Genomic DNA, 12,197 nt, shown 5'->3' with positions numbered 1-12,197 from the left:
CAAGGCGATTATGTACATCCAGCGGTAACCGCTACAATATAATATAATATAAATATATATATATATATATATATATATATATATATATATATGAAGGTCCATCTATTTATTATGTACGCATAGAAGGGGATGCAACATTAAAGAAAGGGAGAGGGATTGTGAGTGGAGGGGTACTTAGCCCATATTTGCAAAAGTAATGGCATCTTCAGAAAATATTCACACCCCTGGACTTTTATTCACACATAGTTGTGTTACAGCCTGAATTAAAAATGGATTAAATGAAAAAAAACCGTCACCAATCTTCACAAAATACCCCATAATGTCAAAATGGGAAAAAAATATATACTTACTTTTTCACGTGACTGTATATATATATATATATATATATATATATATATATATATATATATATATCTATGTGTGTGTGTGTGTGTGTATACATATGTGTGTGTATACATATGTGTGTGTACATATGTGTGTGTACATATGTGTGTGTATGTATGTATGTATATATATATATATATATATATATATATATATATATATATATATATATATATATATATATATATATATATATATATATATATATATATATATATATGTGTGTGTATACATATATATGTGTGTGTATACATATATATGTGTGTGTATACATATATGTGTGTGTGTACGTGTGTGTACGTGTGTGTACGTGTGCGTGCGTGAGATATCCGGCTTCCTTCTTGGGACTTAAGTGCAGCAATTTGTCTTTATTATTAAGACAGAAACAATATTTATGAAACAGCTATGTGCTGCTAGCCAGCATCGTTGTTGCGTATCTGAGGCCACAAGGGAGCCCACGACTTGGTCACGCATGTTCCCACAACTCAGAACTTATCCTGCACTGGTTGCTACTACACATCAGAATGGTGCAGAACCAGTCATTGCCCAGGGTCTGTCACTTCTACAAATATGAATGGTGCACTGTGGCCGGTCGCTACTACACATCGGATTGGTGCAGAACCAAGCCTTAACCAGGGACAGTCGCTACTACACATTGGAATGGTGCAGAAACAGGCCTCAACAGGGGCTGGAATTTGGAGTTTTGCCAAGGTGACACAAACAATGACGTACTCTCTTTGAAAGTACCGAGCTATCTTCAATAACATTGAAGATGGGACAGATGGGACAGCTTGCTTAATCTCTGGACGACCAGCGAAGCAAAACGTACTGAAGTTTAAACACGACTTGGGGTATAACTGTACTCCATTTGTCAGCAGAAGGTTAACATTTCTTCAAAAGGACTTGGTTATACAACACACTACCAAAGGCCCAAAGGCAGGCATGACATCCCTGACCTATCTTGCTAGGCCACAGCAGGTGTTCAAAAAAAAAAAAAAAAAAAAACGAATGTACAGAAACCGAAGCAAAAGCTCTCATATCTACTCCCATTTTTAACACGATTGGCAGGTAGACAAAACAACATAACAGCATGCATTTTAAGGCCATTTTCCCTGCTAGAGCGGGGGTTAGCCTTGCGGGCCCCATGACAATCTTCTCCATTTTCCCCTATTTTCTGCATCTCCCCTTGTTAACCCCCTTGCCCGCATTTCTTCTTCCACCATCTTTAGCCAAGTCTTTCTCGGTCTTCCCCGTCCTTTACTTCCTTCTACATTCATTTCCATCACTCTTCTCAACCAGTCACTTTCATCCTTCCTCAACACATGACCAAACCATCTCAACCTGTTTCTCTGCACAGCATCAATCACAGGCTCTATTCCCATCATCTTTCGCAATTCATCATCTGTCTTCCTCTCTCTCAACGATACTCTGCACATCCATCGAACCATTCGCATTTCCACCCTTTCCAGCCTTCGTTGCTGCTCTGCGTTCATTACCCATGTCTCGCTCCCATAAATCATAACACTTCTCACACATGCAGCATACACCTTTCCCTTCAGCTTCAACGACACTCCCCTCCTCATCAGCACGCCACTCAGTTCCCGAAACTTCTTCCATGCACATCTCACTCTAGCAACCTTTGCCGAGTCTGATCCACCTTCTCCATTCAGCATGTCTCTGAGGTAGCAAAATGTTTGCACACCTTCCAGCTTCACGCCGTCTCCAAGATCTAACTCAACATTTCCTCCATCTGCAGCTCCCTCTGTGCACACCTTACATTTGAATGTAGCTGCCACACTGGTTAATGACCCTCTCAGACCACTACATTTTTGATGAACCCACTCAGCGCACATTGTACATTGAATGGAGTTCACTCCGACACCCTTCCTGCACACGGCCACTTCCCAGTTCTTGGCAGGTAAACGAATAAGTTTATTGGTTAGGCCTTTATTAGAAACTAGCAGAGCCTACCCGTCGCTTCGCTGATGGACCAATTAGTCGTCCTGTTTGCCAAAATTAATTTTTGCCCACCTCCCCACCATCCCAAACATGCTGACATGTCACATAAAAAGGCAACGTGTTTTTTGCTCATACCTTTTCCAGCTTCATGAGAAGTCAAGACACCACCCTTGGCAGTAATATCCTCAAGCCGGACGGTCACCTTCTCTAGGCGCTGGACCAGGCTCTGAAAGTCCGCCATGACAAGAAACCTTCCAGCTTCACTGCATGACACAGCATTACAAGAGAGTTACCACATTTTCCGAAGCAAAAGCTCTCATATCTACTCCCATTTTTAACACGATTGGCAGGTAGACATTCTTCTTCACTGCGCCACATTCTTCACTGCGTCACATTTTCCAAGTTACACAAGGATAGGTTTTTTCCCTTTTTAACAACAAGTAGCATGTAAGAGAACTCGTATTACCAAGTAGTTATCTACCCCTTGGTACCCTTCCAACGGCTCGTCGGCTCAATTACATGAGGAACTACAACGGCAAGTGGTAGAGCGCATACCTCTGCCAGGCTGAACAGTTTGTTTTGTATCCCACCGATAGGCCGGATCTGAATTGGGAGCTGAACCAAAATCGAATTGGCTTGTTCTTGTCACCGAAACAACTCGTCCACCAAGTTTAGTCATAAGTCGTCCATAACTTTTTTAAATATCATGTTATATGTCGCTTTTGGCCCGGTTTCTCAATGGTAAAGAATCACTTTTTTAAAAAAAATTATCGTATCCAAATTCAAAATCATATTCATATCTTCACCAAAATCGAATCGGTTTGTCCACCAAGTTTTGTCCAAATCTGTAAACAACGTTTTGAGACATCTTGTTCACAAACAAACAAACAAGAAATATGTCGTGTATAGCAGAATACTTGCAATATTCCTAAAAGAGGTTGGTGGCCTATGATGACCTCAAAAATACTTGGTGGTTGAATTCAGTGACCAGTTATGCAAATCCTCTCCAAATTTTAAGTTAATTGGATGAAAATTGAGGATTTTAGAAACTTGGCCGATGTTGACCTAAAATATAATTGGTGGTTGAATTCAGTGACCCGATACGCAAATGCTCTTCAAATTTCAAGACAATCAGAGGAAAATTGAAGATTTTAGAAATTTGACAAAGTTGGTGACCTTTAGCCTATGTTGACTTGACCTCGTGAACCCAGAAACAATAGGCTTCTTGCTTATGACCAACTGCACCTTTTGGTGAAGTTTTGTGAAGATCGGTTGAAAATTGTGACCTGTGGGTGACTGACATACAGACAGACAAACAAAGACAGAATAACGCACAAGACCGACCAATATACTTGAAAAATCTGCGATTTTCGCAAGTAACAAACAGACAGACAGGGGTGAAAACATAACCTCCATCCACCTTCGGTGGCGGAGGTAATAAAATAAAAGCAAAAATAATAGTCTTGCCCGAGTATTAATTATTTAAAAGACAGAGGCCAAATGTAAACCTCCTTTGTGGCATCTCCTAATGTCAATGCAATGACAATCATAATGCGACAAACCCTTACACAGAGAGGCAGTGCGGTGTTTCCGACATTGGTGACCTTCCGGTTTCAATTTTCCCAGCCAACCACAGGAGGACGTGCTGAAAACCTATTAATGCCAAACACCCTTAGGAATCAAACGAAACCAGTCTTTACCTGCTCAAATATCCTTTTTATGCAGGTAATCCAGGCAGCAGCAGCTCGTCCATGAGCCTTCGACATATGAGAGAGACAGAGTGTGACCCAAAGGAAGGACGCATGCTCAAGTACACTGTTGGTTGGTGATGACATCACAAAAGTTGCATCAATACTGAGGAATTGGTAACTTTAATAATGGTTCGGTAATGATGTAATAATTGTCAGGAAGAAGCTTTGTACAATCGCAAACCATGGGCGCACTCAGCATTTTGGAGGGAACAGACACCGAGATGTGTCGTCTCGTATACGAAGCCTTTTCTAACCACTCATCCGTATACATGTTTCATAATGTCTGGGTGGCTAGAAAGTTGAAATCTGTCAAACTGATGCAACTAAAAGCCACAATTAGTCAGGTTCACTATGTTAACAAATATAATTTCTTTCAAAATTTTGGGATTAGCAAACCTGTACATTTTTGGAATCTTCAGAGCATGGAGAATCCGAAAATCAATGTTGGCATTTGCACAGAGACACCTGCATGGCCGCCATTTTGGATTTTGAAAATGGCTGCCATAAAATACATATTTTGCGCGATCTCGGCTTCTAGTCAACCTAGAGACTTAATTAAATATGCTAATCCTATGTTTTCTGGGTCAAGGAATCCAATAAAGGCCTCAAAATAGTGCTCAGGATTATAGAAAAGCAACAAACAAAGGTAATTGAAAACCATTGTCTTTATATTTGTGATATAACTGTATTACATAATACATGATATTGCAAGTCCTTTGAAGTTATAGGTTGTTATAGGAAGTTATAGGTCGTATCAGATTGAACTATAAGTCCTATACACAGGAACTACGAGGTCTATACCGTCAGGAATATGCTTTTACAGATCTTCATCACTGTCCTGAGTGTCATTTTTGCAAAGGTGTCTCCGCAAATGTAAACATTAATTTTTGGATTCCTCATGCTCTGAATATTCCAAAAATGTATAGTTTTGCTAATCTACCAAAATTTTGAACGAAAAAACAGTGAACCTGACTAAATTGTAGAGAATAAAACTGTCTGTAAATGAAAACATCCGAAAACAAAAGTCGGCCGGTGTAGCCTCGCTCCCTTGAGGGGCGGAGCTTGGGCTGAACAGACTCGCTCAACGAGGGGAGGGGCGGAGCTTGGGCTGAACAGACTCGCTCAACGAGGGGAGGGGCGGAGCTTGGGTTGAACAGACTCGCTCAACGAGGGGAGGGGCGGAGCTTGGGCTGAACAGACTCGCTCAACGAGGGGAGGGGCGGAGCTTGGGCTGAACAGACTCGCTCAACGAGGGGAGGGGCGGAGCTTGGGCTGAACAGACTCGCTCAACGAGGGGAGGGGCGGAGCTTGGGCTGAACAGACTCGCTCAACGAGGGGAGGGGCGGAGCTTGGGCTGAACAGACTCGCTCAACGAGGGGAGGGACAGAGCTTGGGCTGAACAGACTCGCTCAACGAGGGGAGGGGCGGAGCTTGGGCTGAACAGACTCGCTCAACGAGGGGAGGGACGGAGCTTGGGCTGAACAGACTCGCTCAACGAGGGGAGGGGCGGAGCTTGGGCTGAACAGACTCGCTCAACGAGGGGAGGGGCGGAGCTTGGGCTGAACAGACTCGCTCAACGAGGGGAGGGGCAGAGCTTGGGCTGAACAGACTCGCTCAACGAGGGGAGGGTGGAGGTTGGACTGATTGCACAGACTTCCTCAACTACGAGGGGGAGAATTTGGACTGCACAAACTTCCTCAATTAGGAGAGGGTGGAGGTTGGAGTGCACAGACTCCCTCAACTTAGGGAGGGGTTTAGCTTGGACCGTGCACAAATAAAGAGCCCGTACTACCTCACTCATTCTTCATTTAATCAATATATCCATCTGTCTCGTAGAATGCAAGCACCATCCACGAGTATAAAAAAAATGCTTGGATGAACAAGTGCATTGTGATGGCCTGTAGTAGGAGGCAGTAGGGGGCGTGGTCAGGGATGTCTTTGAAAGTGTGTCGCGGGCAGAGAGGCAGAACATACTTGAGGTGGTGCGAAGAAGTGGAGCACGTCATGAGTGAAGGGCTTGCATGGGATAGAGGGGTGTGAAGAGGAAAACCTCGTGTGGCCAACCCCGAAGCAATGGGCCATTGGTTTAATCGGAGAGTTGTAGTAGTAGTAGTAGGAGTAAAAGGAAAAGTCCTTGGAATTCATATATAAAGGTACACTAACATTTCCCAATGTCCATGACATACATGACCAACCATGACCTGCACACATTCGTCCATGAGCTGTAGAACAGCTGTAAAAACAAGAAAAACAATTCCAAATTGTACATGTTTGGCGATCAGGATGGCCGAGAGGTACACACGCTCATATCTCTGACCTGTCTAGCCTGGGTTTGAATCTCAACCAAACCATAAACCGTCATCCTGGTTTTCACAGGCAAGGCGATTCATCAATGTGTGCGTCGCCCCCTCCGACGCACGTAAAACGGGCATCACGTCTGCCGACATTAGTTGGTGGGCATTGAAGATCACATGGTGTCCTTAAGCGAAGAGCAGGTGAGCTATCGCCGGCACTCTGAACAAATTACAAATTTATGCCTCGATCGACTGCTGGGAAGGCAAGAGCAAAACACCCCAATGGCAAAACACCCCAATGGCAAAACAGCACTTTGGCAAATGGCAAGAACACTCGATATGGAGTAACTGATCTCGTAATCTAGTTCCGTCAAGTCGTGGTCGACATCTGCAGACATTCATGATCACATTTCCCCAAACATCCCTATCCTGCACCGCTTATACAATACAGTACATATCAAAGAAACAATTACCCACCAAACCCCATTGTGGTAGCGTTGGCAACCAACAAACAAACAGAGCGTTCACCCGGCATGGTATAAGGTGTCAAACACACTGTTACCTGCTGTTCAGAACGTGAATGTCAATATTGTATCGTGACAATGCAAGAAGCTGCCACGTTGAACGTGATCCAATGCAGTTATTCTCATTGTACTCCTTCAGCCAAGGTGCGTGACACCACAATGCTCATGTAATGAGAGCCCATGCTCATACCAGTCACGGTACGTGGTGACACTCTCCATCTTGTATTCACTGCATTTTCAAGATACTGTACTTCAGAGAATCCCTCATGGAAGGGAGGACAATAGTTCACACAAAGTTTGGCTGGAAGGAGAGTTGTTAGTAAACCATTGAATAGACATTTCCTTATCCGATAAACAAGTCATTTTGAGGTTTCCTGGACAATCTTTTCCTGGCAGCCTCTCCTCTCCCATGGGAGTGCTCAGTTCGAGCAGCAATTTTTGTAGCTGGTTCAGGCTGCTGGCTGCATCATTTTCTGGAAGCACGGCCGTGCTGATGCAGTGCCCCTGTTACCCCCCAATCACTCACCTATTATTCATCAGAAGATACCAAGGCACTTAGAATGTCCACCATGTCAAAGACTCAGTGTCCGCTCTGAGCCAAGGAGGTCGGTGGTTCATCATACCAAAGACTTTTAAAATGTTACGTGCTGCTTCCTTGCTTGACGTTCAGCATTTAAGAAGTATAGGGCACGGACAAGCAAACATTGTGCAAGCTTGAAAGGTCTAATGTACTCCTGCGTTGAAGTTTCTTGCAATGGAACTCACGTTACCAAGTAGTGCTAGCAGACGGGACAGCCAGCTTAACGGCCCTCCATCCAAAGGACGGTGTACGTGTTGATGCAATACCGTGCCTGTGACGCCCCCCTTCGGGAATCGAACACAGGCCGCAGACAGCTCAACGTTGTGTCCAGTAGGTACAGTGACGGCTCAACGTTGAATGTACAGTTGGTACAGTGACAGCTCAACGTGGAGTACAGTAGGTACAGTGACAGCTCAACGTCGTGTACAGTAGGTACAGTGACGGCTCAACGTTGAATGTACAGTTGGTACAGTGACAGCTCAACGTGGAGTACAGTAGGTACAGTGACAGCTCAACGTCGTGTACAGTAGGTGCAGTGACAGCTCAACGTTGTGACTTGTGTCCAGTAGGTACAGTGACGGCTCAACGTTAAATGTACAGTTGGTACAGTGACAGCTCAACGTGGAGTACAGTAGGTACAGTGACAGCTCAACGTCGTGTACAGTAGGTACAGTGACGGCTCGGCGCCGTGTACAGAAGGTACAGTGACAGCTCTCGTTGTGTACAGTAGGTACAGTGCGGCTCAACCCTTTGTACAGTAGTTACGGTGACCACTCAACGACGTGTACAGTAGGTGCAGTAACAACTCACCGTCGTGTACAGTAGGTGCAGTGACAGCTCAACGTTGTGTACAGTAGGTACAGTGGTAGCTCAACATTGATTGCACAGTAGGTACAGTGACAGCTCAGCGTCGTGTACAGTAGGTGCAGTGACAGCTCAACGTTGTGTACAGTAGGTACAGTGGTAGCTCAACATTGATTGCACAGTAGGTACAGTGACAGCTCAGCGTCGTGTACAGTAGGTACAGTGACAGCTCAACGTTGAATGTACAGTATGTACAGTGACAGCTCAACGTTGAGTGGACAGTAAGTAGTGACAGCTCAACGTTGAGAATACAGTAGGTACAGTGACAGCTCAACGGTAAGAGTATAGTAGGTACAGTGACAGCTCAACGTTGAGGGTACAGTAGGTACAGTAGGTACAGTGACAGCTCAACATTGAATGTACATGTACAGTACTATATCTGGAACATATCGATCAGGAAGTTCCTCTTACAAACCACTGACTGCTACGTCGAAGCATGGGATATTGAAGTTCGAGCAGCGTTGAAGTTTCTTGCAATGGAACTCACATTACCAAGTAGAACTCATTCCAACGTTAAAACTCATTCCAACGTTAAAACTCATTCCAACGTTAAAACTCATTCCAACGTTAAAACTCTTTCCAACGTTAAAACTCTTTCCAACGTTAAAACTCATTCCAACGTTAAAACTCTTTCCAACGTTAAAACTCTTTCCAACGTTAAAACTCTTTCCAACGTTAAAACTCTTTCCAACGTTAAAACTCTTTCCAACGTTAAAACTCTTTCCAACGTTAAAACTCTTTCCAACGTTAAAACTCTTTCCAACGTTAAAACTCTTTCCAACGTTAAAACTCTTTCCAACGTTAAAACTCTTTCCAACGTTAAAACTCATTCCAACGTTAAAACTCATTCCAACGTTAAAACTCATTCCAACGTTAAAACTCATTCCAACGTTAAAACTCTTTCCAACGTTAAAACTCATTCCAACGTTAAAACTCATTCCAACGTTAAAACTCATTCCAACGTTGAAACTCATTCCAACGTTAAAACTCATTCCAACGTTGAAACTCATTCCAACGTTAAAACTCATTCTAACGACTCCAACCTGAGAAGCGACTAGCTCTATAATAATACGTCACATTATCTACCTGTTCCATAAACAGGTGAGCCCACCTGAAGTGGTGCAGCAACCACTCTCAGTCTCAGAACCTTCCTACGTTTGACTTGAAAGTGAAGGAATTTGTTTAACTCAGAGAAATTATGATCTGTAATTTTAAAATAAAACTTTATGATTATTAAATATGACATTACCATCAAGTCGCCATTCTGCTTCTACTTCTAGTCCCCCTGTCACCACACCCTTCCGGGTTTGCTGCCCGTCACACACCCGTGCACACCGACCTCCCGTCAGGCTCCGACCGAGCACGATCTCCGTAAATACAACAGTGCGGACAATAACCGTCACGGGGAGGACACAGCACCGGTCCGAGTCCGGTCGCCGTGCACCCAAAATCGCCTCAAAGCTAGTCGAGGCGACGGCGCTCGCGTTGCACTAGGCCGCACCGTTACAAACAAGAAATAAAAAGAATTAAAAGATAAGTTAAAACTCATTAACCATAATTATTTTAATGAATAGATAACACGTTCATAATGATAATATTAATATTGCTCGATTGTAAATATACATTTCCAAACATTCTTCAAGTTACGCACCAACGCGAACAGATTCACGGAGTGAGTGAGCTGCGCCGACAGACTCTTCAAACCCAAAAGAGGAAGAAAAAGATCTTCCCGATACCTTTGGAGAGTTCCGCAGCTTCGCTACTGCACCTCCTTTCCAAACAAGGTTGGAAACGAGGGCTGACCAATGGGAAACGATGGCGACACAAGCCGGAACCATATTAGGAATTAGAAACGCCCCTTTTGGGGCGGTCCTGTAAAGAAGCCTGTCCTCTTCTTACGTCACATGCCCTCTGAGTGACTGCGAGCAACGACTCCAACATGGATCCAGACATTGCTCAAGTGCTTGTCATTTTAAAAAGAGTGACGCGCTGTTTCGTACAGACGTGTTTATTTTTCTGTCCCATTGTAAAATGTTTGACTTAAAGGATCAATGTGTGTGCATCAAATTCTGTGTGAAACTCGGAACGACACCACAGAAACCGATGAAATGTTAATCAAAATCACTCATAGAGTGACCCTTCGTCATGCCGTCATCCACCTGGAACGTGTTCCCATATGTATCCAATGCAAATTGCATGGGGGATGATCTGAGCGGGTGTGGAATAACTGTCTTAAAGACATGTTTCACCAGAAGGGGGTTGATAATGATGGTGGATCGTGTGTGTTCTGCAGAAAAATGATGGGTGGAAGGGGTGGAAGGGGTGGAAGGGGTGGAAGGGGTGGGAGGGGTGGGAGGGGTGGGAGGGGTGGAAGGGGTGCGAGGGGTGGGAGGGGTGGAAGGGGTGGAAGGGGTGGAAGGGGTGGGAGGGGTGGAAGGGGTGGGAGGGTGGGAGGGGTGGAAGGGGTGGGAGGGGGGAAGGGGGGAAGGGGTGGAAGGGGTGGGGGGGAAGGGGTGGAAGGGGTGGGGGGAAGGGGTGGGGGGAGGGGTGGGGGAGGGGTGGGGGGAAGGGGTGGGGGGGAGGGGTGGGGGGAAGGGGTGGGGGGAGGGGTGGGGGGGAAGGGGTGGGGGGAGGGGTGGGGGGGAAGGGGTGGGGGGAGGGGTGGGGGGGAAGGGGTGGGGGGGAAGGGGTGGAAGGGGTGGGGGGGAAGGGGTGGAAGGGGTGGGGGGGAAGGGGTGGAAGGGGTGGGAGTGGGGAGGGGGGAAGGGGTGGAAGGGGTGGGAGGGGTGGAAGGGGTGGAAGGGGTGGAAGGGGTGGGAGGGGTGGGAGTGGGGAGGGGGGAAGGGGTGGGAGTGGGGAGGGGGGAAGGGGTGGAAGGGGTGGAAGGGGTGGGAGGGAAGGGGTGGAAGGGGTGGGGGGGAAGGGGTGGAAGGGGTGGGGGGGAAGGGGTGGAAGGGGTGGGAGTGGGGAGGGGGGAAGGGGTGGAAGGGGTGGGAGGGGTGGAAGGGGTGGAAGGGGTGGAAGGGGTGGGAGGGTGGGAGGGGTGGAAGGGGTGGGAGGGGTGGAAGGGGTGGGAGGGGTGGGAGGGTGGAAGGGGTGGAAGGGGTGGGAGGGGTGGGAGGGTGGAAGGGGTGGGAGGGGGGGAAGGGGTGGGAGGGGTGGGAGGGTGGAAGGGGTGGAAGGGGTGGAAGGGGTGGGAGGGGTGGAAGGGGTGGGAGGGTGGGAGGGGTGGAAGGGGTGGGAGGGTGGGAGGGGTGGAAGGGGTGGGAGGGGTGGGAGGGGGGAAGGGGTGGAAGGGGTGGGGGGGGAAGGGGGTGGAAGGGGTGGGAGTGGAGGGGGGAGGGGTGGAAGGGGTGGAAGGGGTGGAAGGGGTGGGCGGGGTGGAAGGGGTGGGAGGGGGGGGAATTAAAGCACGGAAAGAACAGAGAGTGCAAGACCAGAAAGGAGGTGGTGGAAGGTAGTGAGACCACCGACGTGTCTGCGATGGGAATGTGATAGACCCATAGTCTCAGCTTCATTGACTTGTGGGAGATTCAAATGCTCTTGAAGACCTTGGTTTCCATGATGTCAAGCAGAGCCAGATTTGAGTCAGGGGAACCAGCCCAGAGGGGAGAGCAGTACTCCATCAATCTGTGAAGGTAGATCTTGTTGGTGGATAGTTCAGGTGTGCCAAGGAAGGACTTTGTACAAAGGAGGATGGCCAGTTGGTGGCTGCCTTTGGAGGCCAACTTTGAAATGTGGTTTCCCCAAGGATGTTAATGGCTGATACTCCTGATAGTGAGACCCAGAAGTTTGAATCACTGAACTTCCTTGAAGAAATTTTTGAGAATGTAGATGGGGG

General features: G+C 46.7%; 1 protein-coding gene across 3 annotated transcripts in view; it reads right to left on the bottom strand.

The window, feature by feature from the left end:
- The window catches only part of LOC144888718 (adenylyl cyclase-associated protein 1-like), a 37,371-nt gene extending 27,139 nt beyond the window's left edge, over positions 1-10,232 (bottom strand). Inside the window, exons 1-2 of one of the 3 annotated variants that reach the window (XM_078767748.1) lie at positions 10,008-10,232; positions 2,479-2,606 (exon numbers count right to left, since the gene is read on the bottom strand). In XM_078767748.1, the coding sequence (XP_078623874.1) occupies positions 2,479-2,584 (106 nt within the window). In that variant the 5' untranslated portion in view covers positions 2,585-2,606; positions 10,008-10,232. Of the gene's footprint in view, positions 1-2,478; positions 2,607-9,605; positions 9,864-10,007 lie in introns of those variants that run through there. The other 2 variants (XM_078767750.1, XM_078767749.1) reach the window with 2 other exon arrangements.
- Positions 10,233-12,197: the final 1,965 nt, after the last annotated feature.

This window comes from Myxine glutinosa, chromosome 13 (genome assembly GCF_964187855.1).
Source record: "Myxine glutinosa chromosome 13, kmMyxGlut1.1, whole genome shotgun sequence".
NCBI lineage: Eukaryota > Metazoa > Chordata > Myxini > Myxiniformes > Myxinidae > Myxine > Myxine glutinosa.
Note: the sequence above shows the minus strand (reverse complement) of the source record. Positions and strands in the feature narration are given on the sequence as shown.